Here is a 26,921-nt window from a genome sequence, read left to right as displayed (position 1 = left end):
ACTGGGAAAAAAAGAGACTGGGTTTCCTTTCCAAGGAGGCTGAGTTTAGGAAGCTCCTGAAAATGTCTTCTTCCTGGAATCCATCACTGTGCCTAATGTATGAAAAGGGAAGCAAGCAGCGTGTGTTGGGATAGGGTGATCCATTATCATTATTTCCTGGCATATTGATTCTCTGCCTGGACAGGAAAGCTCTGTCATGCCGTCAGCTAGCAGTGACGGATGGCCCTGCCACAAATGTGTCATGGCACCAGCTCAGACAAATGGCTGGGGGTAGGGGAGCAGCCAGGCGTGGGGTGGCTGCACACCACTGCCTCTCTGGGCCCTGGAAGGGGTGGCAGGTGTGGTGATGTTCTCCTCAGGCTTTCCTTATAGAAAGAGGAATGGGAGTTGCAACAGGGCTGGAGAAGATGTGAACATCTCACAAGTACCGTGTCTTGCAGGGATGCAAGGGGTGTTAAACCAGAAGCTCATTTTGAGCATAAGTTCTTGCAGGAACCTACCATGACAGGGGGAAAAAATGTATTTGAGGCTTGGACTTATTTTCTTTTCTGCAATAGCCTTTCTGCAGAGAGATGAAACTCATGTACAAACACCATTTTTCATTTACAGAGGTGTTTTCTCTGACTCTGTAAAATGATCCTTAAACTCAGAATGGCCAAATTATCTTCTCTGCTTCTCTGCAGCTCTGTTATGTTTCTATCAAAATGCACAAAAATGTATTTCTTAATATCCCCAGACTCACGTATTTCCCAAACTGTACTACTTTGGACGTCTGCTCATCCATATTCATCCTTACTTCACCTGCAAAAACCAGAGCAGAACTGCCCTGTCTCTGAATCAACATCTCCTGAGTCAAGCAGGAGAGGAGCAGTAGCTGACCGCAAGGTCTGCTTTATCTGAGAACATTTGTTCCTAAGATAGTGAGGGGAGCAAAGAGAGTCTGCAGGAGAGACAGTTGGATGGCTTGGTTGAGATTCATCACAATTTTCCTTTATGGTGTAGCCCCTCTTTTTTTTTTTTTCCTCAGTCTCACTTAGATCCTTCACTAAAAATGATGCTTGAACATCTAGAAGAGATGAGACAAGAGGTTGCCTCTGTGCCTTGCTGACTGCCAAGCCTGTGGCGTGGGGGCTTGGAGTGTGTTTAACACTGTGGAAAAATCAGGACAAGCAAAACCCTTGATTGCTTTTTAAGCATTTATATAAAACAAGGCTTAAAGCAAATTTTTCATGTAACCATCTAACAATCCAAGGTGCCATCACTGTGAACCTTGCTTTGTGACTCTGGGTGCTGTTGATCGTGGTCTGAAGGTGTTTCATACCTGGAACACATTGCTTGTGTCCTCTGTTCTGTGTGGAGAGGAATGCATGTCTTCACCAGGATTCTTGTGGTGAAGGAATGCTGTTGGACAGCTGATGTGACAACAGTACGTGACATGAAATAGTGTTGTGTGACCCTGCCTTCAGGCTGCTGGCCCAGGTAGGGGAAGTGAGTGGGAGCTTTGTGTGTGCCTGAGGATCTTGTGCTGCCTCTTTCTTCTCAAAGCTGCCTGTCTGTCAGCCTGTCATCTTCTTTTCATTTTGACTTATCAGCCAAACCATATCTAGGTTTCAGAGTTTCATTTTTTTGCTTACCTCTTCTTAGGGACAGAGAGATAAATTTGACAGGCAAGTGTTTTAGCTTTCCAGTTCCAGGAGTGAGAAACTCTTCTGCTTCAGGGACTGAGAGAAAACAACCATGGGGCAGAGCTTTTGTTGTCCTTTCTGAGGCTAGAATTGTGAAAGGGGGGTTTCCAGTTTACTCAGCACGTTTCCTCTCAAGGGTCTTGCTTCTGCAGAGCACCAGTGCTCAGGCAGTAGAAGCAGAGCTTGCCTTGCTGGAAGCAAAACTGTTTGGATCTTAGTATTGGATTCTCACTCCTTGTAATTATAATAAATTTCTGAAATGCATATTTAATGAAAAACAAATATATTAAATTCTAGTTACATAAGCCAAAGACCATCCATCATTTAGGGAATCCACAAGAATTCTGCTCCTTCAGTGTTCCCTGCCAGAAAAGCATGTGTCAGGGCAGAGACATCTGTGGGAGATGCTTCAAGGATGGGGTGCTGCCTGCCTGAAAGTTTGCCTGACCTGGTCCTGTTGTCACTGATGCAGAACGTGGGGCTTTGTGCCAGTGGTGAGAGTGGGTTTGGGGGATGGAAATAGATCACTCATTACTGTGTTGAGCAGAGCATGAGGAGATCCACTGTCTAGTGTGCAGGGGAAGAGGTGTGAGACTTCTGAGTCACGTCTTAGCCCAGATAGATGACCAGCTCAGGATGGGCCTGCAAAGCCTGACCACCTTGCCCAGGCAGGAAGGAAAGGAATAGTCTCAGCACATTTCCAGAGCTGCCCAGCCTGCTTTGTCTTACTACTCAGGGCATCCTTTTCTCTTCCTTGTAGCCTGTGCAACCCCAGGGAGTGCAGCCATGTCACATCACCTGGAACACAGCTCTTCTGGGTCTCTTGCTGAGCAGATATGGCTGGCAAGCATCTCCCCTCCAGGGAGCAGTGGGGGAGGCACAACAACTGTACCCCTGTTCACAGTGCCCCTCACCTGCTGGGCTTGAGTGAAGGCAAGGGGAATTGCACAGCCCCAGAGCAATGAGCTGTTGCCTTCCATAGCTCTCTGTGACTGCCCTTGGGGGAGGAAGTAGAACCTAGCACTCCCAAAACAACCTGGCCTTGCAGTATCGTGAAGAAATGGATCTGCTGCTGTCGGTGCCGTGCTGGGGGAGGGCTGGTAGACGTGCCCTGTCACTGGGAAACAGCTGGAAGCCAGAGGGTTCCTGAGGCAGCACAGGGTGAAATACAGCATGTGGCTTGGGAAGGGTTCAGCATGGAGCTGGTGTTTGCTGCAGGAGAACGTGAATTTCTGAGAGAGGGTTTTGGAGAGTGCTGGGGTGTATGGGAGGCAATGTTCAGTGAGAATAATCTGATCTTTCTGGGCACAATAGAGGCAGCATTCACTAACTGGGCTGTGACTGTTTTCCCTAGTCCCATCCCTGGCAGGGTTTCCCATCTCCAGCCGCCTGTTGTGGGGAGCAGGACTGGGCACAGAGCAAGCCTGTGATCTTGTCACCCCATGGTGAGCCTGCCCATCTCCTAGCACTGGTGCCAGCCTCCTATGGACTTCAACTGTGCACTGTTCTGTTTAATTCCTCTGGATTTATATTAATGACATTCAAAGTTGTCTCTAGTAGTTGTTTCAGCACTTTGTTGATTTTTTCATTACCTGGTAATTTCATGGCTCTGTTCCTGTGCCTCAGACTGGTACAAGGACAGCTCTGTGCAAGCCACAGTGGCTCACCCGTTGCAGCACCAGACTGTAAATCTCACTGCTTGCTGCCCTGCCAGGCAGGTCCTTTTCTCCCCATGACTTGTTAACTCCAGCAGCTGACAATCATCTTTCCTAGGCTGATGCAATTTTTGTGACACCAGAATTAGTTTTCTACTGCTTTTATATGCCATGGTAGGAATGAGAGTCTCACAGTAACTGCTCTGGCTCAAATTTGCACCCTCAGAGTAGTAAGGGCATTAGCCCAATCTCCTCAATTCATTTTGTCCCTGGCATGTTTTTATGTGTAATAAGCTTTGTAAAATGTTGTTAGGCTTTTTCCTGACATAAGTGAAGGGTAGACAAGCAGACTTTGTGTCTAGAAATGATGAATTTTAATAGCAGTCTTTCAGTGCTGTTTTAGTCCCTTCCAGACTGGCTTCTCCACCCTGGGATTAGCTACAGACAGCCTGTTCCTTCTACCCAGGAAATGGCTGGCTAGTTCTTGCTCTATCATGCTTGACAGATCCCTGGGACAGGAAATCTGTCCCATGCAAGTAGCTGCTGCTTCTGTGCATGTAGGAGAGTTCTTGAAAACACCAGTTAGAAATGTGTAGGACTGTTGCTGGGGTTGACTGGAGCCAAGTCAGAGCCAGAGCTCAAACATCTTTAGGCCTTTTTGAAATGACAGTATTTAACCAGTGTGTGTGCAGCAGAAGCATCCATGGACAAAACCCTTGAGGGCTTAGGGTTCACTAGCCATGTCAGTCTTCTGCTTCTGAAGGGCACAGCACAGCCCTGTGCTCTTGGGAGGGTGGAAGGGTGAGTCCCTGTGGGAAGGAGACTGGAGGGAGATGTCTGAGCCCATTCCCTTATCTGCTGACTGGCATTGACAGCAAATCACGATTAATTCCTGTGCACCTTGCCTTTAATGTAGCACCCTCAGATAAGGTGGTGCCTCAAAGAGATAAGGAGATGCTCTTGCATAGCAGGAGAAAGCCGGTGCCAAGACTACCAGTGCAATGGAAGGAGGTCATGAGGAGTGTGGGCCTGGGCTTGACCTGAGACCTTCTCTCTCTCTCTCCAGCTTTCATCCTCATGATTATTCTGGCCCTCATCCGCATCAGCAGAGGCCAAGCTGAAGGTCACCCGTCCATGGCCCAGCTGTCGGGCATTCGCAATCTGTTTGGGGTGTGCGTCTATTCCTTCATGTGCCAGCACTCCCTGCCATCTCTCATCACCCCCATCTCCCAGAAGAAGCACGTCAACAAGCTTGTGCTGCTCGATTACATCTTGATCCTGGCATTCTACAGCCTCCTGTCCTTCACTGCCATTTACTGCTTCCGTAATGACACCCTCATGGACATGTACACGCTCAACTTCACCAACTGTGAGATCATCAGCGTGGCCTTCATTCGGTACTTCCTGGGCCTCTTCCCAGTCTTCACCATCAGCACCAACTTCCCCATCATTGCAGTGACCCTGCGCAACAACTGGAAGACCCTTTTCCACAGAGAGGGGGGCACCTACCCGTGGGTGGTGGATAGGATTGTCTTTCCTGCAATCACGCTGATTCCCCCAGTGCTGGTGGCTTTCTGCACCCACGATCTGGAGTCCTTGGTGGGGATCACAGGAGCCTATGCTGGGAATGGGATCCAGTATCTCATCCCAGCTTTCCTCGCCTACTGCAGTCGGAAGGACACTCAGCTGGTCTTCGGCAGCGGGACGGTGAACAAGCACCTCTCTCCTTTCCGGCACAGCTTCTGGATTGTGTTCGTGCTCATTTGGGGTTTCTCTTGCTTCATATTTGTGACTGCAAACATTGTCCTGAGTGAGTCAAAGCTCTCAGGAGGGTAGCAGCACACTCCCTCTGGAGCTCCAGCGACTCCAGCATTTCAGCTCCCCCTCTGGAGCTGTGCAGTGAGGGGGAGAGGCAGTATGAAGGGAAGTTTCCAGGCCGTTGGCTTGGGGACACAGACTTTCTTCACTCCACTTTGGGTGTGGGTGGAGTGGACTCAGCCTTGTTACAGTTCTGGTTCTCGGACAAAGCCCTGGGGCTGAGCCCTTCGCAGCCTGCACCGTTAACCAGTGTCCAGCATTCCTGCCTTTGGCTCTGTCAGAGCAGCACATTCTCTGTCTGTCTGTCTGTGGTTCTCTGTGTGCTGCAGGTCTCGGCACACAGGAGAGAGCCTTGGCTGCATCAATAAATGTCCCTTCTCCCAAAGGCAGGAACGTGCTGTGCAGAATCCAGCAGGAGCTTGGGATAACTGAGTCTCTTCTTTCTGCTGAGACTCCTTCAGACCAACCTCCTGTGCCAGCTAAAGGAAAACATAAGGGTGGAAATATACCTAATTCAGAAGGAAATAATTATGTGCTGTTACATTTTCTTTTTCTAGAAGCATTATCATGTTTGTGCACATTGCCTGGAATAGGGGATCTTTTGCTTGAAGCTGGATTTCTCCAGCCTGGGAGTTTACATTTGCATTTCCATCCTGTTCTCCTGTGCTGTGACAGCTCAGTTGGGCAGAGCAATGGCCCTCTGCATGCAGGGATACAGTTCTTCCTACTGGAAGGGAAATCAGCCTTGTTTCCCTCAGTACCAGCACGCGACTGCGAGCTTTCCACTGGCAGAGCCCTTCTCCCTTTCTCAGCTTTGCCCGGGGCTGATATCGGGATCGGTGTGGGCTGGGGAGGTGCTAATTACCCAGTTCTGACACGTGAGAGGCTTCGGCTGTGCACACTGATGCGTTCCCGGCTCCCGCGTTGGGTAATTAGCCTTGAAACAAGGTGGGTGTTAACTCAGGGGAATGGGCTGGTGCCAGGAGGAAGCGGCTGTGCCCTGGCTCAGCCCTGTCTGCAGCAGCGGAGCTTCCAAAACAAGGGAGCAAAACCTGAAACCCTTCTGGAACTGGGCTTGACCCCATCTGATCTTTTGGCACAGGGTTAAGGTAGGCTTGAGGCTGCTCCTGCTCTGCTTCTTTCAGAACTGGGCTGCTCCTGCCTTAGGCAGCTCTAGGTGAGGCTCTGCTTTTAGGATGACTGTGGTCACTGTAAGACCCCACTTTGTCACCAGGTCCCGTGTTCAGAAGCCCTGGGGCACAGATCATACAGGGTTTCCTGACAGAAGGAAGAACTTCAAAAGTTTTCGCCTGAACTGTTTTAAACCCCCTGTTATCAAAGCAGGTTCAGAGCCAGGTGCACATCAGATCCTCCTGCCCTCGGCACTTGCTGCAGTATTAAATGTCATCTCTCACTAAAGCAAGCTTTGAACTGCAGCTCTTTTTAATCAAGCTCTGTTTTCAAGTAGGACTTTCTGGTTTCCATATGACCTGAAGTGCTCCTCCTGGGGGAATATGCAAGTACCTGGAGCTGTATAAAACTACTTCATAGCTTTTAAAGCAAAACCCTGCACCTCTCAAGCCTGAGCACCTCCACTGTGCCCTTGCTGAGCTGCCTGGGGAGAATCTGGAGAGACTGTTCATCTTCTCTCTAGCTTGATCCTAAACAGGCATTTGCAGCCCCTGCTAGTGAGTTTAAACATCCCCAAGTGCTCCTGGAAAGCTGATGTGGTGTTTTCAGTACCAGATTAAGAAGGTATTTTAGAAGTATCTGGTGCTGGTGTCTTGTTTAGGAAGCAGTTTGGAGGTGAGATTTGTGGGGCAGCTGAGCTGGGAGCCACCTGTGTGGCAGCTGGGAGCTAGGCAGAGCTGGAGGGAGAATTGAATGCTGATGAAATGAGCCTTTGGAAGCTGGAGAGGCTGAGGGGGCTGTTCCTCTGCATGAGTGTGCAGATGAGGTTTCGTGGAGGGGCTGAGAGCTGTCTGCTCTGAGCTGCCCATGTGTTGCAAGGCCCTTGCCTCAGCTCTTGCCCTCCACATGCCCATTTCAGTTTCTTGCCTTCAGATTTCATTGCAGCCAGGAAACAGAGCTGTTCTGTTACTTCATCTCCTTTCACCCTCCCTTCCCTTCTCAGGAAGGAGGGAGCCCAGCCTGGCACCCACTTTCCTGCCATCTCTTACATTTAAAGATGTGCCTTCTCTTCCCTGGCCTGTGTGTCCCCCTCTCCCCCTCAACAATGTGTGACAGTGACTTCTGAGGGGCTGCACCTGCAAGGGCTGCTTTGATCCAGGTATTGGATGGAATGGGATGCTGAGCACTTGTGTTCCAGCCCCAGCCTTTGCCATGGTACCTTACTGTGCTCCCCAGGGAGCATGTGTGCTTCTCAAATAAATAACCATGAATTCCCAGACACCTGCTGTCCTTGCACAGCAGCAAAACAAATATATCCGAGGAATTGGGGTGATTAACAGAAAAAAACTCTACAGCAGAGTACATTTTTCATATAAAACATGACATATCAATGCCTTAAAAATTACTGGAAAAAGAAAGAAGGGAATGGTTCAGTGCAGCCAGCACTGGCTGAGGGGACACTGGGTGACCCCATGGTGCAGGGCATAAGCTCTCTCCTCTCACTCATCACGAATAAGTCTATTTTTATTTGGCCATTATCAGCAGTAACAATTCATTATTGCAGATTCACATGTGATGCTTTGTCCTGACTGTAATTAGTTTTTAAAAAATGGGATTAAAACCAATAAAATGCACATTATACATCTGGTTTAGTCTGACTTCTTTTTCCATCCCTTTCTTCCTCATGCTTAGGCACGGAGCAGCTGTTCCTGGAGGGGATGGCTATGACAGATGGGGCTGCAGGCCAAGGAGAAATGGCAAGTGGAGAGGGTAATGGAGACCCTCACCTCTTCTCTATTAGCCTACTGCAACTCTGGGTGCTAGCTGCAAACTCAATTAAAACATCTGTACTTCCCCCTTCTCAATTACGGCTTCTTACACTTAAAGCCAAACAAATTGAATTGCTCCGCTGCCTCAGGCTGCAAAGGCAGTTTCTGCCAGCAAATTTATTATCACCATAAAGTGCAGCTTGATTTATGTTAAAATATTAAAGCAGATTTTTATGATGGAAATAAACACTTTCTACTGTGATTCTCTCGAAGGACCTCACAAGCAGCAGTGGATTTTGGGGCTTCGGCTGTAAATCTGAGGCCAAACTGGCATTGGAGAGGAATTCAGTCTATTGCAGCACTTGGCACAGCAATGACCAGGGAAAGAAAAACTTTGAACCTGAGAAGAGGCTTTAGGCAAAGCTTCACCACCGTCAAGGAGCCACATGTCCTTGAGGGGATTCAGCTGTTTGAAAGTTTCAGGAAAGTGCTCACCAGCCTTTCCCCTGGATGGATTTGGGCAGCCCAGGAGCTGTCAGTGGGTCAGGGAAGGGCACCTGCTGCAGTGTCTCAGCTGGGGAAGGTTTTGTGCCAGGGCTTTGCCTTGGCAGGAGGCAGGAACCCGGAGGTGGCTGCACCTGCTGCTCCCTCAGGCATCCTTGGGCACAGGCATGGCAGCTGTCCCCAGCACCTTCTTGGCCCCATATGTGTCCTGGTTTATGATTTAACCAGTTTCCTCTGCCTTAACCGGAGTCACCATCTCCCCCCAGCAGCACCAGTATGTCCTTGCCATTGGAACCTCTTCCCAGTGGCTGACCTGTGTTGGCCTGATTTGTTTCCCCTCTCATCATTAGGATGGGTCTTACGATGCTGAGCAATGGGGCAGGGAAAATAGGACCTGCTATGGAGATGTCAGAGCTGGCAGAGGCAGGAGGTGGGTTTAGGAGGACAGTGCCTGCCCCCATCAGTGGGGCTGAGCCCCAGAGGTGGGTACCCAGCAGTGATCCAGCCTTATTTCTCTCTGCATAGCAGCCCACAGCCTCCCAGGGTACAATGGGTGCCAGAGCAGGCTGAATTAAAAAGTGATTGATTAGACAATTTCACCAAAAAGAAATAATATTTCTCAACGTCTGTTAAACACTAAATTACCCAGCCCCTCTTTGGAAAGCCTAGCCAGAGGGTGCTTCCAGACTGCTGCTTCCCTGAAGGTTTGTCCCTGATGTACCTATGAGCAGGGAAATTCTGCAGGAGCAGCTTGGTCCTTCCTTGGTCCTTGAAGGTCACAGGTCTCACCTGCACTGGACTGGTCATGCCCCAAACACCTCCTTTCCCCCCAGTGCCCAGCACCTGGCACAGAAATGGGAGAAAAACTCTGTTTTTCCATCCCAATTGGCATGTAAAGATGATTATGCAAATGCCACCATGGTGGCCAGGGACCTGGACATTCACATGGAGCACCCAGAATAGCCCTGGCCTTACACCAGGGCTGACACCCAGCCCTGGGGCCACCTCCCCTGGGAGCACCCTCTGCACCCCATTTGCCCTGTCCCTTGCTGTCCTCAGTCTCCTGCAGCAAAGCCCTTCCATAAAACATGAAGCAGCTCCATTTGGCCTCTGCTGAGTCACTAGGGACATAATTAATTAATTTAAAACGTGGGTTGGGGATTTTTGCTACTTTTTTTTTTGTTTTCTGCTCCCCTTTGCTGTCACAGCCCCAACCTCAGCTCAGGTTTGACTGCAGCTGTGTATGATAGCTTCCTCGAGCCAGAGAGCCACAATTTGAGGGAAGGTTCCCAAGGCCACACTGTAGCTTCCTGGGGATCAGCCTGTCACTCCAGGGGGCATCTGGGGCACTTGGCTGGGAAGAGCTGCCCCGGGTGAATGGGTGCCATCACCTGTGGCAGCCTGGATGAATACCCTCCTCTTCAATGGGATTTATTAATTTATGGCTTTTATTTATACATCAGCGTCTCCCACCCTCGCCAGGAGGCTTGGGGGGGCTGCCAAAGCCATTAAGAGACAATTGCAATGATAAATAAGTAAAAGGACTTAAAGTGCCAGCACCAGTGTGTGATGGCAGCCAGGCTGGGGGAATTGGCTGGATTTAACCCCAGACAGATGGGTGGATGCATTGATGGACAGATGGATGGACAGACAGATATTACCAATGCTTTTGAGCCTGGACCACGCGTGGCCGGGCCCTTCTGGATCTCCTCAGGGTTCTGCAACCATCCCTGAGGCAGGGCTGGGTATCCTGGAGCAGTCCCAGCCATTGTCCCCTCACTGTTACTGGCCCCAGCTAGTCAGTGGCTGCCAGCAACCCCCAACAACTGCGTTTTAATAGACAGGAAAAGAAAAAAAGAAGAAGAAGAAGGAAAAGAGAAAGAGAAAGAAAAGAAAAGAAAAAAGAAAAGAAAAGAAAAGAAAAGAAAAGAAAAGAAAAGAAAAGAAAAGAAAAGAAAAGAAAAGAAAAGAAAAGAAAAGAGAAAAAAAGAAAGAAAAGAGAGAAGAGAAAAGCTTTAGAGCAGCTTCCTGGGGAGACATTTTATGGAGGAAGGCAATGCCAAAGCTGGGAAGAGGGGCTGAGGGTTGGCCTGGGACCCTGGGACAGCCTGCCAGCCAGTCATGGGCAGCTGTGTAGTCCTGGTGGTGCTGCTTTGGGATGGGGCTGGAACAGCCTGGCAAAGCCCTGGCTTTAGGCCGGGGCCCCGGATCCTCAATTTCCATTTCCCAAAGACCCTCTCCCCTGCCTGAAGCTCCTGTGAGTCACGGCCGCCTCTGGTCGTGCCCCAGCCCGGCAGGGAAAGGACTGTGTCTGGTGTACATGAAGAGAAGAATTAAACCCGGCTCATCTATCACATCTGATTTATGGCTCCATCAGCCTGGGAAGGTGGGAGGAATTTTTCCCTTTCTCATTCCCCACAGCACACCTTCCCGGGGCTGCCGTGCCAATCTGGAGATCCCTGCCAGGCTGCCGTCTGCAGCCGTGACAGCATCACTCACTGACCCGAGCCTGGCTATCAGGGCTATCAGTGCCCGGCACCCCAAAGCCTGATCTGGCTCCAGCCTCTGCACAGGCTGACGGCTCCTAATTAAACCCTTGGAGCAGCTGCCATTTTTCTTTTCCATCTTTCCCTTGCCGGTGGACGAGTTCTGTGCCGCGGCTCGACAGTAACGGGACATGGACGGGGAGGGGATGCACAGGACAACGAATATTCATGGGAATCCATGATGCCAAGGGCAGCCCCGGAGGATGGAAGAAGGGTCCCCAGGCAGCTGAAAATATCTTTTTAATGACCTGGACATGGCGTTTCGAGTCCTTCGAATGAAACCAAAACGTGACGACGAAAAGAGCGCACCGGGACCCGCCGAGCCGCTTGGAGCATCCCGCTGCCGGCGATGCAGGACCCCGGGAGGCCGGAGCCCGGCCAGGAGCCGCTGGCTGGCCCATGGGGACACCCGGGCAAAGGGCAGGCAGAGGGGTGCGGACACCCCCCTGTCCCCCCGTCACACCTCCGACTCCAGGCTGGAGACCCGCCGCCAGGACCCGCCGGCGCAAGGACTCGCTACCCCGCGGGCCACCGGTGGGTCCCTCCTCTCCGCCCCCACCGCCCGCAGCACAGCCAGCTCCCCGCGCCTCCCACAGTCTCTGCAGGCGCTGTCCCAGCGCCCGGATCCCCGGGCACAGGGGTGCACCCCGGGGTGCTCCCGGGACGGTGCGGACCCCCGCGAGAGGTGTCTGGCGTAGAGGGGCAGGTTGGCGTAGGAGTTCATGCAGGCGTGGGGAGCGCACGCCGGCACGGTGAAGGTGGCGCCAGGGTTTTGCCGGCAAGCCTCCCGGTAGGACGGCAGCCTTGTCACGGGCGACCTCGGTGGCAGCCGGCCAGCGGCCTGCGGGCAGCGGGAGCCGCAGCCGTAGCCGGCCTCGGCTTCGGGGAAGAGGTCGGGCACGTCGGCGCGGGCGGCCGGGCGGGGGGCCCCGCAGCGCCGCAGCCCCGCGGGACGCCGCTTCTCGCCGCGCTCCCCGGGCGCCCTGGCCGAGCTCGCCCGCCGGCTCAGCTTCTCCCGCTCCATCCCCGCCGCCTCCGGCCGCGCCAGCTCGCCCCTTGCTCTGGAAGTCCTGGTGACTTTCGGGAAGGCTCCGCGAGAGCAGGATGGAGGCAGAAAGGCGCTGCCCACCTCCCGCTTCTTCTCCGCTGCCGAGAGCAGCCGGGGCAGAGTCCCTGAGCCCCCGTGTGCCCCGTCCCTCTGGAGCAAGGGGTTGTTTTGCAGCCTGTCCGGCCGTCCCGACGGCCGCTTGTGCTCCCTGTAGATGTCCGGTGGTGGGAGGTCCCTGGGGGATGTGGGGGGCGGGAGGGGAGCCCCGACATGGTTCCCCACCAGCATCTGCTCCCCATAATCCCCTCCTGGGGAAGTCTTCACCAGGAGGTGGGGTAAACCTGTGAGAGCTTCATCCCCTACACAGCCACCCCGAAACTTCAGGGGGTGTAGCAGGTGGGGATGCTCGTTTTCCTCTCTCCAATTCTCCTCCCCGTGCAGATGGGATTCCACGGGGATGGGCTGGGGCAGCGGCAGCCCCAGGGGAGCACCCTTGGGAGCGTAGGCTCTCCCCAGCCTCTCGGCGGCGTGCGGGCCGGAGGGCGGCCCCCGGTGTGCGCCGGTGCTGTTCTGCACCACGAGCTGGGGTGTCCTCAGGGAGAAGGTGGTCTGGAGGCGCTCGCTGTGGTTGCTCCAGTCCTCAATGGTGCGGGTGGCCTGCTCCAGTGAGCCGCCCACGCTGGCCGTTGTCACCATCTCTTTGGCCGCCTGCAGCATTTTCAGCACATTGACCTGGGCTGAGCTGGCAGTGACATCGGGTGTGGGTGCCCGGCCGGGGCTCGACAGGGTCTGCACCCCATTGAAGCAGCTGTAGATGCCCTGTGGGGAGAAATGGGGACCCCCCCCATCAATAGCAAGATCAGTGGGGTCCTGCCCCCCTGAGCCCACCCTGCTGAGCTGAATTCATGCTACTGAGTCTGAGGTAGCTTCAGAGCACTGATGCCCCCTCCCCAGGATCCCCAGGACTTGTCAACGTGGGTGACACTATCCTCTATCACCCCTTTACCCAGGGTTGCTGATAAGGATGTGGGGTCATTCCCAGGACTGAGCCTTTTCCCCAAACCTGGCTTTTCTCACCAAGATCTCATATCAACAAGAACATCTCCAGTCCTTCCCATGCAGGTCAAAGGACAATGCCCACCAAGCCGTGTCCATCTCTGTGACACTGTGTGAAGACATTTGGGCCCCTCAAAAGCCCTTGTCAGCATCCCTCACCCTGCTGATGGCCAGGAGGAAGTCAAGCTTGTGGGATTTGGGGACGGAATGACGCAGCTTCCAGTAGACGAGGTGCTCCCAAGCGAAGACCAGCAGGCTCAGCCCCATGGCCACCAGCAGCATGTAGAAAACCCCAGCCATGTTGTCAATGTCCAGCTTGCTGCTCATCACCTCATTCTTCTCATTCTGGCAGATCCCTGACAGCCAAACTGTCTCCAGCTTCTGGGTCTCACCTGGGACATGCATAACAGTGCAGGGGTTGAAAATGCACCCATGGGAATCATCTTCCCAAGCACATCCCTGCCCCTTTCCACCCTACTGTGGGTGGAGGAGAATAAAGAGACCCCTGACCTTCTGGAGCTGGAATCACCTAATGTTGCTGCTGCATTGGCCTGAGCATCCCATGAGTCACTTGTCCTTCTCCAGGGGGGTCCTCTCCCGACTCTGTTACCCACCCATGCGCCAGCCAGCCATGCTTACTCTCCTCTACCCAGGCTTCTCCTCAGGACCCTCAAGTGCACAGCCAGGATTTTACAACCCCAGAGGGAATGACACGCACAACATCCAGAGGATTTCATATCCCCTGAAAGGAGCTGGCTAAGTGACGGATTCACATGAAGTGAGTGCCATCCTGCCATGAGGATGTCAGCTGTGAAGGCTGCAGAGGGTTTGAGGACCAAAGCTCTGTTCCCTGGGTTAATCTGCAGGGCAGGAGTGGGGGCAGGATGGGGTCAGGGCTGAGGAGGAGCTCACTCAATCACCCACCATCTCCCAGGAACTGGAGCAGGGCCAGGTCAATGGCCCTCTTCCAGCGCGAGTCCTTCTGCAGGGCAATGCCGTAGCCCGTGGTGGCAAATACTTTCCCACTGCCGATGGTCACCAGCTTGCAGCCCTCATCCTTGCCCGCCATGTAGTTGAGCACTGCCGCGTCGTAGATGAAGGCATCCAGCTTCCTGCCCCACCAACAGAAGGAAGGGTGAGGGGGGTCTGAAAGCCCATTAGTGGGGGAGGGCTGTGCCTATTTGGGGAGCTCTATCCCTTGGAGAAAGCTGTAACCTATTTGGAGGGGGTTCTATGTTCTCTTGGGGTCCCTGACCCATCCTGGAGTTCTGTAACCACACTTGGAGGGGAAGACCCCAGTCTTGGGGGGAGTTTTACTGCTTGGGGGAGCCATGCCCCATCTGGAGTGAGCTGCATCCCTTTCGAGGGAAGTATATAAAGCTGTACCCCATCTGCAGTAGGTTGTGCCATATTTGGGGTCCTGAACTTCATCCAGGGAAGACGCACAGAGCCATACCCTGTCTGGGAGAACTGTACCCAGCCTGGGGGGCTCACAGCCAACTTCAGGGGGGCTGTACCCCAGTTGAGAAGTCCCTTCTCCATCTGGGAAGTCCTGTACCCTATTCCAGGGAGCCATAGTTATTTGGGGGGGCCATATTTGCTATGTATGGGGGTCATTTGGAGGAGCTCTGAGAGCCATACCCCATCTGGGGGGGCCATATGCCATCTCAGGGAGCCATACCCCGTTTTGAGGCTGGTGAGGGCGTCCTCCACAGAGCGCTGGTTGTACTTCACCATGTGGGTGTGCATGTCGGGGTAGTTGCTGCGGATGTTCCTCTCGGTGCTGCCGTTGGGGACAGTGCCAAAGCGGAAGGGTGGATACTGCTCCTGTGGCCTCTGAAACTGCAATGGGGAGCCCCACGGGGTGGCATCACACAGTGCCCATGTCTTTCCTTGTCCCCAGCATGTCCCCTCCCCGCAGCCAGCCCTCTACTCATGCACTCATGCCCAGCCAACTGGCAGTGATGTGTAGCTCCACATACATCACTGCCAGTAACTTCAAAAAGGGTTTTTTTAAGGGATTTTTTAGGGTTCCCACCCCAATGATCACCTTCCTGTCACTCAGCCCTGACACAGTGTCAATGTACTGCTCCTGGATCATGAAGGCAGCCAGGTTGGCCGTGTAGCTGGCGAGGAAGATGACAGCGAAGAAGGCCCAGATGAGCACCATGATCTTGCTGGTGGTGCCCTTGGGGTTCTCGATGGGGACTGAGTTGTTGAAGACCAGAGCCCACAGCAACCACACGGACTTGCCAATGGTGAAGGAGGGACCTCCCGGCCCTGCAGAGACAGGGATCAGAGGGGAGATTTGTCAGCCCAGCCAGGGACATGTCCCCCCCTTCCAGCTCCCACCTTCCCAACTCACTCTTGCCGCTGGTGAGGTTCTGGTTGTAGCCAACGGGGCTGAAATACTCGAACACGAAGACAGTGATGGCCACCACAGTGAGGCACATGACAAACATCATGACCCACACGGCTGGGCTATAAGGCTCTGCAAAGCAAGTAGAACTTTGTGAGCCTCCAAGGACATCCCCTGGTCCTCTGAGGACTGCCAGGAGCCCTCCTGGATGGATGGGGCTCATCCTAAACACTGCCCCTCCTTGGAGAGAAGTTGGAGGTTGGCAGCACCATGGCCAAGCAGCTCTACAGGAAATCAGGAGGGAAGGGGGTTGCTACACAGCTAGGGGATGCAGCCATGCTTCCCTGCCTAGACCAAAGCAGGTTCTCACCAACAGGGAGATCTTTACAAAATGCTACCCATCTCCAGGGTCACTGCAGGAGGGTTTCCCATGGAATCTCAGGTTGTCCCCCATGATGGTTCTGGCCACAGGACTCTGCCTGCATCAGGCACAGAAGCAGCCCCCAGCCCTGCTCAGCCCTGGGGAGAGCCCCCCGTGAGTGGTGACAGGCAATGAGCCCCTGCCTGCCCAAGATGATCTGGGATGGAGCAGCAGGAGCACTGGGGATGCATCCGAGCTGTCAACGTGCAGCAGCCGAGGCCCATTTATCAGAGCGTCCTTTGCTGTCAGGGAGGAGAGGCCTCCCCTGATGGGGATATGGCTCACTAGCGCAGAGGCAGGAGACACAGGGGCATGGGGACCGCAGACCCCAACCCTTCCAAACCAAGGCAGGATGCTCCGTCTGAACCTGGGGCTGGTGAAGGGGACCCTGCTTCCGTGGGAGTCTGGGCTTCATGGTGTGGGGGGGACAGGATGAGGAGGATGTGCCCAGGCTGATGGTCCCAGCTTCCATGGCATCCCTAGCACCCTCCTGCACCCTCCCCACACAAGAACCCAGTGCCAGCTGAGCTGGGACATTGCTGCTGTGCCCTTGCCAAGTGCAGAGAGCCCTGCCTAAGCTGAATTTCCTGACGACATTGGCCCATCCTCCCCTTTCTAGGCTGCAGCTTTGCTGGTGTAAAAGTCATTAAATAAAACTTTTAGCACTGGTGGTTTCCTACACTTGGCTTAACCACTGGCTCTGGTGATGGTGGCAGAGATGGGTCCCCAAACCAGAGCCCCAAGCTGGCAAATCCTCCCACGTCCCCATCCTCCCTCCTCCACACAAAAAATGAAGAGGAGAAAACCACTGAGCCCAGCCTTAGTCTCCAGCCTCCATCTCCATAATAAAAGGATTATTCAGGCAGGGAAGAAAGAAGCCCCAAAGCCGACAACACAATCTCCTTCCCTTATGACTTAGGCTTTTTTTTCTTGAAAGTTGTTAAAACTGAACAATATTTCCAATTTGCATTTGTAGGAAGCATGGGATGAGCCTGCAGAAAGACAGAGGGACACAGGGCTCACCCAGGAAAGCGGAGGGGGACACGGTGCCATTGCTCCGGGCCACCATGACGCTGATGCCCGTCTCCACAAAGGGCACGGAGAAATCCACAATCTCGGACCGCTCCTCATTGATGGTGAGGGAGCCGATGGCCATGTCTGCACGCTTGTAGTACACCTGGAAAAGGGGCAGGTGAGCTTGGGATGGGCAGAGGGACAAGCAGGGGGACCCAGACCACTTTCCCCAGGCATTTCCTCATCTCCAGCATTTCCAGCCTTTATTTCTGCCTTTAAAAAAAAATTTATCTTCCTAAGTGATCAGGGGCACAGACACAGGTTGTAAGTGTTCATCTGATGACTCCTCCAGGGAGGAGCTCATGCCAAGCTGTTCCCTGCCCACAGTCCCACCACAAATCCCACCTCCACCAGGAAAGCCCCAGGTCAGGGGTGAGTGGTGCCCTCCAGGGAGCGTCGAAGCGGGGTCTGAGCCATGCTCGTCCCTACCTCACCAATCATGCCGTTCCAGACCCCACGGACGATCTTGCCGTGTTTGCCATTTGTCACCAGGTAGAGGTCGTAGGAGAACTTCACTGCCTTGGCCAGCTTCTTCAGGATGTCGATGCAGAAACCTTTGCAGCACAGCTTCGTGTAAGGATCCACAAGGCCATCACCACTGGAAACACACCAGTAAAGATGGGTTGGACCAAACAGAGATGCTCTGAGCACCCTGGACACGTGCCAAGGGAGCGGTGGCCAGTCTTGCCAAGCTCCATGTCCCTGCTCACCTCTGGGAGGAGTTGGTCTGCTTGCGGCAGGGCACGGTGTTGCGCACGCAGACCCCCGTGCTGGGGTCTGTGTTCTCCACGATGACGAAGGGTCTCTCCTCCAGGGTGGCCACTGTCAGGTGGCGGTTATCGACCACGGGCTGCATGAAGGAGCCGTAGCGGGGCCACACCGGGTACTTCATGTGGATGATGCCTTTATCCCATTTGCCCACCTGCCCCCAAGGGAGAGCGCATGGTCACCCCAGTTAGGGGCTCTGGAGGTCCCGCATGATCCCATATCCATCCTCCCACCCTTGGGGCTTATTCCTTGTGAGCCCCATCTCAGCATCCCTTACCCCACACACTCATGGACCCAGGGTGGGGTGTTTCCTCCTGAGCCCCAAGCTTCACACTCGGGTGAGCACAGACCTGGCCAAACTTTACCCAAAATACTTTCAAACTACAAAAAACCCCTCCATGCATCTTGTTTCAGATCTAGGTGTCAAGCTGCTGTTCTCCAGAAGTGGGAATCTGCATTTCTGACTTTTTTTGAACATATCAGCCAAATTGCAAGGAAAAACTGCCAACTCCTGCCAGGGCTTTGGTGCTCATCATTGCTGCAAACCCCCACCATTGCACCATTGGTACTTTTGGGGCTAGCCATGCTACTTTAGGGTTTTGCATGGTACAACCCACCCCAGGGTGGAACCCCAGCCTGTGCATGGCCTCAGGCTCACCATGCCCAGCCACCCCACAGTGTGCCCATTTCAGGGGGCCTGGGGGTCCTACCATCTCCCAGAGCCGGTGCTGGTTGAGCGTGATCACCACCATGGTGGGCTTGACCAGGTAGCCACCTTCATTGAAGGAGAAGTCCCTGTGCTCCCATGTCACATTGAGAAGGTGCCTGGTGGGACACAGAGTCTGTAAGCCCTTGGCTGTGCAGCCCTGCGCTGTACAGCCCTCCTCCTCCACCTTCACCCAGGCTGCCACAGGTCCCATGGACACATGTGGGGCTGAGAGCTGGGGACCAGCTTTAATCCCCATGCAAGGGGCAGAGGGGAGCTGGAGAAAGCTCTTCTAGCAAGGAGGCACCGGGGATGATGGCTCACTGCAGGGCTGAGGATGCACAGACTGCTAAAGCAGCCCTGAGGTGCCACAGAGCTGTGATAGCCTTTCTGAGACCCCCAGGGGTCCTGAGTTGCCAAGAAACACGGGAAAAGGCAAGGGAGATGGTGGGAGATCTCTGGGGAGATGTTCCAGGAGAATCGCAGCCAAGAGGCATGGACTACCAGCTGTAGCCCTCAGTGAGCATCATCCTTGCTGCTCACCAGCTCCATCCCCCTCCTCCCCTGCCCTTTCCCTCACCTTTTCCCCACTCCTCCCATTTTACACCCACCCCAGGGGGTCCCCAGTCCTCACCGGTAGAAGCTTGTGTTGGTGGCGGTGGCAGTCGCCCTGGTGGGGGTCCAGCAGCCCCGCCCCACCTCTGGGAGGTAGCCATGGGCACGGAAGAAGCTGGCTGCCCCCATGGCAATGATGGCCACGCCATCCCGCACCTTCTGCCGCAGGCTCAGCTTCCAGCTCTCCGTCACCACGCTGATGAGGCCAACTGGGAAAGAGGAGGGCGGCACCTCCATGTTGCCTACTGTCATGCTGGGCACAATCCAGATGTATCCTGGCCCCACTAGCCCAACTTGTTCTGCCATGGAGAAGAGATACTCAGCCTCCTCTCGGGAGCAGTAAACAATGAGGACCTGGGCATCAATCTGGCGCAAGAGCCGCTGCGTCCTGGAGCTGCTCTGCTCCTGGCTCATCTCGAAGGTGAGCACCTCTTGCAGCTCCCAGCCAAAGTAGCTGGCATCCGTGAAGGAGCGGATGACATCCAGGAAGATGTTATAGCCTGGGTAGAGGCTGGTGATGACAGCAAAGGAGCCCCAGTCGTATTCCTCCAGCACCTTGAAGATCACCTGGATTTGCTGCTCGATGGAGACACCCAACTGCAGGAAAGCTGATCTGGGCTCCTGAGAGAGGAGAGGGATCAGGGGCTGCTCTGGCATCATGATCCAGGTCTCATGCACCCATGCAAGCCTCCTTGAATTTGCCATCATGAAAAGTTCAAGATTGCCATGAACCGGTGCGGTCCGTGGGCTGGAGACACCCAAAACCACACTAATGCTCCTCCAAAGAACTTCACCCCATGCAAAGGGTCAACTCCTGCAGCCTCACATCCATTTCTTAGCATATTGACCAAAAATTTCTCCATCCTCCAAAGGAGATCATCAGTTTCTCCTTAAATCAGGAGAAGGAGGTGGGTGAGAGTTCTGCCAGGAGCATAAATCCCATCCCTGCTCCATCTCACTACCTGCAGCCAGAGCCTGTGTGGCTCCTTCCCTCCTGCTCCACCTCCCTGGCCATCTGGCCTCTCATTAGCAAACCTTAATTGGTCTGATTCTGTCTTAAATGATTCAGCGAATGGCAGTTGCCAAAGGTCACGTGCAGGCAGCAGATTTTGCCACCCAGACCCTCCCCACCTCCAGAGAAGTAGTCTGGGGTGAGCCCCAGAGAATCCCAGACAGGGAGGAGGAGACAGATCCCTCCACTGACCCCGAAATACGCAACTCCTGAAGAAAGCTGCAGAAAATCACCCTGACAGCAAAGCCATGGATATTTTTCCACTGCTCCGGGCTCCATCTGAGCCCTCTACACCCACCTGAGTCCACTGCACCGACCAGAGCCCATCACACCCACTGCCACCCACCCACAATGTGCTCAAGGTGCTCCATGAGCACCAGTGAATATAGGCAGGGTTGTGGGGGTGCAATCCAGGGGGATTGTACCCCAAACCACTATGCAAGAAAAGCACAAAATCTGTTCCCTGAAGAAGGGCAGGACCTCCAGCCACAGGAAAGAGCAAGCACTGAAACCCCTCCAGCACTCAGGTCAGGCGGGTTGAGGAGATAGACCAAATCTCCAAGCCCAGGACCCTCCAGCCTGACTCCAGCTCTCCCTGCCACCAGCAGTTCCCAGCAGGCAGGGGACAGTAACTGACAGTGTCTGATGCCAGTGAGGAGCAGAGAAGACAGAAATCCTGTGTCAGCCACGGTGCACCTGAGATCACCACCACAGCTGAGCAAGGCTTCTTCTTCATGCTGCCCACGCAGCCATTCCAGGGCTGGATCCAGCCCCAGCATGGCGGGGGGAAGATAAGGTTGTGATAACCCTGCCACTGCCCCAGTAGCTGCAGTGCCACCAACCCAGCGTCCCGTGGTGGGCACAGGAAGCAGCACACCAGGGAAGGTCCTTCCACTGGGCATTAATGTCCTCTCCCACATCCCATTAACAGGGCCCCTTCTTGAAGTCCCCACCATGTCCCACCACCCCAGTGAGTCACACTGCCACAGCCACTGATTCACCATTCCTGCCCCTGATCACAAAGGCTGCAGTCCAGAAGTTCCTCTGCCCTCCACCATTCCACATCCCTTACCTACCCCACTCCAACAGTTCCTCATTTCTCTCATGCCCCCTGGAAACAGTAAGTGAGTACTTCACCTTTGGGGTCAGGACCACTGCAGACCCGCCGCTGATGCTGATGATGGGGACCTGGGTCTGGGAGGAGATGAAGTCAAGGATCTGGGCCACGGCCTCCGTGCCCACATTGTCTTCAAAGACGATGCCGTGGATCTTGTGGCCAGCAAGGATGTCGCAGATCTGGGTGAGGAGGGTGCTGGGGTTGGTGTTGTTGACGACAACAGTGATGGGGTGGATCTCCAGGGGCATGTCCAGGAAGCTCTGGGGGCTCAGGCGGGAGCGGATGTGCAGGGGGTAGGACGTGCCCCCAAACACCACGGCCACGTTGACCACGGGCTCCTCAGGGCCTGGCAGCAGGATGTCCGTGAAGGCAGCCGAGCAGCCCAGCACCATCGACAGTAGCAGAGCGTGCGCCGGGGCTCTGCCCATGTCCACCAGCGTGTCCCTGCCAGCACAGGACACAGGCCCTCGCAACCAGCTGCACACCAGCACCCCCAGCCCCACTCACCCCCGCCCTTCCCACTGCCCTGGGGCATCACCTTTGAGGGTTGACCCCAGGGAACGAGGGGACCCTCATCCTTTGGATGCTGGATGTGGTGAAGGAATGAGCACAGGGTTGTACTCACCACCCACTGTACACCTCAGTGCTGTGTCACTTGTCTCCAGTCTTATCAACCACTAACCCTTCACAGCCAGTCCCTGCTTCTCACCACCACCCTGTCCTCATCTCGCCATCACCATCTCCCTCCCACTGCCCTCCCACCCCATCCAAAAGCCACCACTGCTACACAGGTCCATATCATCCCTTCAGCCAGGGACAGAGTCAGATGCAAGGGTTGCCAGGAGGGGCTGGGAGCTCTTTGATGCCTCTCTCTGCAGCAGCCAGCCACCTTCAATATTCAGAGGCTTTGCCCTTGAGGGATGGTTCAGCTCTGCACCCTGCTTGTTGAGGTTTTGCAAATCACAGTCACTGAAGTAGCTGGTCCCCTGCCTGTCCCACTGCCTGTCTCCTGCCCACCACCCTACTTCAGCCCCTTCTCTGCCACAAAATCCCAACCAATGCAGCTATCTGGCTTCATATCTCCAAGTTTTTCCACCAAGTTTTCCACAGCATCCTTCAGCTTTCCTTCTTCTCCTCTTTACCCCCCGTGTGTGTCCCCTGCTGGCAGTGCCCACCCCGATGGGACACCCTTCACACTGTGTCTGTGCTCACTACAGCCCAAATCCAGGCTCACAGGGACTGTTCAGGCACATCCTCCCTGCCAGATCACCAGTTCCCCACTGCCAGTGGGTGCTCATGCTGCAGCAGTTGAGGTGACAGTCCCCTGAAGTGGGACACATGCCTGCCCACAGAAGCACCCCTGTGCTGGAGTTCACCAGTCGGGGACCACCAGCAAAACCAACCTGTGGCCAGGGGTATCCAAGCCCGTCTGAGCCCCATTTCCCCCAGGGCAGTCACCCTCATGCCAAGCAGGGCAGCAGGGAGGGGGACAAGCAGCCCTCCACAGTGGCACCAGCCACACACCAGTGTTGCTTCATGCAGCAAGGTGCCAGCTGGTGCTAAGAAACGTCACTTGCAATTAAAAGCTGCTGTTGCTTAATGTGTCTCCAGCACAGCCAGATGCTCCTCTCACTGAGTCTTGGCTGGTTTTGGGATCTGGGCTGCCCTAGTGACCTGCACCCCAACACTCCTCCATGCCGCAGTGACGGAGACCCCTTCAGCACACTGCAAAAACGTTGCCAGCATGTTGGACTGAAAATGCAGGATATAAACCAAACAGCTGCTGAGCTGGGCACCCTGCAAGAGCTGCTCGGTACAGATTTGAGCACTGGGGCTACTGCCTCTAGGGAACACAAACTACGCATTTCCCTCCTGTACCCCATGGCTACCAGGAAGTGTTGGGCACTTGTCCAGGCACTGATGCTCGCCGGGCAGCAGCTCTCTCAACCAGCTGAGTTTCATCAGGGAATCATCCACCCCCAGCACCCACCACCACCCAGGGGGTTCACTCTACTTGACTGCATCTCCCACCCCACTCCACATCACAGCTGGTGGAGCTGCAGGAGCCACAATGCCACACCGACGGCCGCAGCCAGGGCCCCTTGGCCAGTGAGGGCAGCAGGTGAGTCATGCCATGCTGGCAGCGTCCCATGCTCTGGCACGGCCAGCTCAGTGGCAGGGCAGCCTGCACTGCCTGCTCCTCACTGTGAATTCCCAAGTATTTTTAGTCCTGTGATAAATAATTCATCGGGAATCCGGCATCAGCTACCCGAGCAGAGAGGAAGGGGAGCAACACGCCACCCAAAACAAACAGAACTGCCCTGCCAGCAGCACTGCCCGTCTGAGCCCTCCTCAAGGACGTTTAAATATACTCTGGGCCCTTGTGGTGATTGATTGGGTTTGCTTGTGCCAGCCCTGGCGCCTCACCTACTCCAGGACCTTATCCTCCTCTTCCTCAACTCGGCTCTTGCCTAAGCTTGGGAGCCTCTTCCAGTACCGAGTAATCCAGGCACAGACCAGTGGTCATCCCTTGCAATGCCAAGCCCTGCCACCCCCTGCTCCTGGCTGTGACTGGGGACAGGGCTGAGCAATCTGGTTTCCCATGGACCAAGCCGCAGGTGGAAATTATCTCCATCCCTCACAGCTGAAATGCAATGGCAGCAGCAGAGGGGAGGTGGGCATGGGCTCATCCCACCATTCAGCCAGTGCTGAGACAACCAGGGCAATGAATTCCCATCCTTCCCAGGAACCTGGTGCCTCCATACAGAGTCAGCCTGGCTCACCACAGCCTTTGGTGGACATGGAAGAGAATGGAGGGGTTTAAGGCCACAGAGCCTATGGCTGGCAAGGGCTGCATGTGCAGGTTGGAAATGGGGCTGCTCCAAAATGGCCGAATTTGGGAGGCAAAGGGCAGCCAGCTCCTCCAGCCCAGCTAACACCATGCGTTTCCAGCCCACTGTTTCTCCTACTGAGCTAGAGTGGTACAGGAGAATTTTGGGGCTTTTTGGGGGGGATGACAGATTGCAGGAAAGTGGTAGAGGCTGAGGAGAAACTCATCCCATTCCAGAGCTACTGCCAGAGCTGGGGCTGCTCTTGGGCTCAGCATAACGCAGCAAAGCCCCTGCCAACTTCAAAGAAAATCCAAATTTTCCAACCCCTTGTAGGAAACAGTGCAGAATTGGTCCCTTGGGAGAAGACTTTCCCAAAAGGGAGGTTTTCCATCCGGGTGAAGGGCCAGTGGCCAGTCAGGGTCAGGAGGAAGGTGGCCATGGCCAGGAGCCTGGGCAAGGCAATGCCACCTCCTGGCTGCCTCCCCAAGGACCAGAGGACATCACAAAGCAGCTTGGTGTCTTTGGCACTTGTTTTTTGTTGCTTTGGGGTAGTTTTGAGCAGGTTAACCACCTTCCTAGGCACAACTTCCCCTGGTGCACTCAATTCACAGAAACATTATGCTAAAGACACCAATAGAACCCTTACCTCTCACCAGACCCTGAAATGCCATTTTAATGCAACAGGGAAAGTTTGCCCCTCATTTTAAACCCCCTTTTTTTGCCCTCACTCCTTTCCCTGCTCCAGGAGAGGGAGAGCTCATGCAGATATTTTGACCTCCAGAATGGGAAAAAAAAAATTCCAAACTGCAAATATTGTTCAGGAAAGAGAAACCTTATGTCCCCAAAAAAAGTGTCTGAGCCTGAAATCAGAGGGAAAATGCAGCCTGCGCCAGGGGATGGGGAACTGCTGCTGATGGATGGGAAGGACAGAGCAAAGCCAAACCCAGCAGGAGCCATGTGGGGAGGAGAGGGGCACAGAGGAGGGCACCAGGATGTGCCAGGGCTTCTGATTGCCCCGGTGGGAACATCCCTGTGGAGCAAGGAGATCTCGTTGAAGCCCCTCAGAAGGGGAGAAAGCAGCAAAACCTCCTCAAAGACAACTCATCACCATCCCTGTCCCCATGCAGGGGGGATGACTCGGGACAGAGAAACACTGGCAGCCCTCGGCAAGCACCGTCTCCTTTCAACCTTCATCTGTCGCCACCCGGCATCACCCTCCTCTTCCTCATCACCCTCCCCTTCCTCGCCCGCACCTCTGACAGCAACAGTTGCGGGCCGGGGGCTGCGGGCCGGGGCGATGGTCAGGGCCCCACACGCACACACCGAAACGCAGCTTAAAAAGGTCGAATATGGATTAACCAAAAATAAACGCCAAGTGTCCTGCCTGCCGCTGGGTTACGCAAGGTGGCGGCGGGGGACACAGGGCTGGTGGCACCCAGGGAGGTCTCCTCAATTTTTCCTGCCACCCACTCCCCACAAAACCCCCCAGAACAGCGCCCAGGATTAAGGCTCATTTCTGTCCCGTGCCCGGGATTGGGAGCAGGAGCTCTGGGGATGCGGGGGGAAGCTGAGGTAGGGGAAGACGGACAGGGAAAACCCCCACACCAGAAAAAAAAACAACCGCTTCATCCCTAAAAGTTGCTGGAGGCGGTGGCGGGGTGGCAGCGGAGCCCGTCGAACCCCGGATGCCCCCAGCCCGCCCGGTACTTACGGGACCGCCGCTGCTCGGTGCCTACATGCCCCGCGGCTCCGGCGGGGCTCGTCCCACCGGGGGCTCGGCTCTTCCAAAGCTTCTCCTCCTGCGGGGCAGCCCCCCGGGGCAGGGTCGGCCCCCGCCGCGGCTGGCGGGGGGCTCCGGCGGCCGCCGTCGGTCCCGGCTCGTCCTTGGCGGCGGCGGCGGCGGCGGCTCTGCAGCGGCGGCTGGAGGCAGGGACGGGAGCGGGGGAAGGAGGGAGCGGGAGCGGAGCGGGTGTGCACGGGGGGGGGCCCGGCGGCAGCAGGTGTCTCGGCGACCTCCGAGCCCTGGCAGCCATCTCCCCCCGCCCCGGGACCGGCGGGGCTGCCCGGGCGGGACGGTCGGGAGGAGCGCGGGGGAGGGATGCGGGGATGGAGGCTGGGGGGAGCCCGGGGGCGGTAGAAGGACAGGACGTGTGTCCTCCCGCCTCGCCGCAACTTCGGGGCTGGCCGCCAGCCCCGGTGGAAGGGGGGGAACGGGGGATAGGCAGCCCTCCCTCCAGAAACCGGCCCGCCTCTCCTGGCACCGGACCGGCCCCGGTGCCGGAGAGAGAAGGGGGCAAGACCGCCTCTTTTCCTTCGCCCCTCTCCTCCATCTCCAGGAGGGAAAACCCATGGTAAAATGGCACAGACTCCCTCTCTGGGCAGTGCCCGTCCCTAGCCCCGGTGAGGGCTAGAGGAATGCGGTTGGAGTCATTCCCTCCCGCCAATATCTTCCATCCCTTTGTTGATTGAACTGGTGGAGAGTGGCCAGCTGCCCACCATGGTGCCCCCCAGCCGGTGCAGGACAGCCTCAGGGTCCCCATCGGTCACAGGGAGGGGGGTGGCACTGAGCAAAGCCCCCGCAGGCAGCAGCATCCTCCAGCTGTCGCCAGTATTAAAGCATCAGCTGATCCCGCAGCACTGGTTTAGAGCAAGCCAGACTGGGGGACTGGATGGGGCGGGGGGGTAGAAAAGGGGAGAGACACAGTGAAGGAAGGGGGGAGACAGGCAGGGCCCTGCTGGGGCTCCCTTGTCCCTGTATGGTGCCCACTCTGCCCCAAAATGAGCCGGTGGCTGCAGGCAGATGGAC

At 55.3% G+C, this 26,921-nt stretch overlaps 2 protein-coding genes and 1 long non-coding RNA gene across 6 annotated transcripts in view; 2 read left to right on the top strand and 1 right to left on the bottom strand.

The window, feature by feature from the left end:
- TMEM104 (transmembrane protein 104) overlaps positions 1 to 7,932 on the top strand; it is a 43,300-nt gene extending 35,368 nt beyond the window's left edge. For all 4 annotated transcript variants that reach the window (XM_059864605.1, XM_059864604.1, XM_059864603.1 and 1 more), the window contains exon 10: positions 4,407 to 7,932. In XM_059864605.1, the coding sequence (XP_059720588.1) occupies positions 4,407 to 5,176 (770 nt within the window). In that variant the 3' untranslated portion in view covers positions 5,177 to 7,932. The remainder of the gene's footprint in view (positions 1 to 4,406) is intronic.
- Positions 7,933 to 11,330: 3,398 nt separating this feature from the next.
- On the bottom strand, positions 11,331 to 26,445 carry GRIN2C (glutamate ionotropic receptor NMDA type subunit 2C). Its single transcript, XM_059864601.1, is given in 14 exon segments — positions 11,331 to 12,975; positions 13,372 to 13,604; positions 14,137 to 14,324; positions 14,894 to 15,054; positions 15,263 to 15,492; positions 15,578 to 15,703; positions 17,016 to 17,169; positions 17,496 to 17,664; positions 17,777 to 17,988; positions 18,545 to 18,659; positions 19,175 to 19,776; positions 21,305 to 21,728; positions 25,827 to 26,376; positions 26,379 to 26,445. Coding segments are annotated over 14 exon segments (4,641 nt in total). The 3' UTR covers positions 11,331 to 11,565.
- LOC132336773 (uncharacterized) lies at positions 13,589 to 18,349 on the top strand. The gene is made up of 3 exons (XR_009488947.1): positions 13,589 to 13,990; positions 16,969 to 17,184; positions 17,559 to 18,349. It is a non-coding gene; the product is annotated as an uncharacterized LOC132336773 (long non-coding RNA).
- Positions 26,446 to 26,921: the final 476 nt, after the last annotated feature.

This window comes from Haemorhous mexicanus, chromosome 20, assembly GCF_027477595.1.
Source record: "Haemorhous mexicanus isolate bHaeMex1 chromosome 20, bHaeMex1.pri, whole genome shotgun sequence".
NCBI lineage: Eukaryota > Metazoa > Chordata > Aves > Passeriformes > Fringillidae > Haemorhous > Haemorhous mexicanus.
This window is presented reverse-complemented; position numbering and strand designations above follow the sequence as displayed.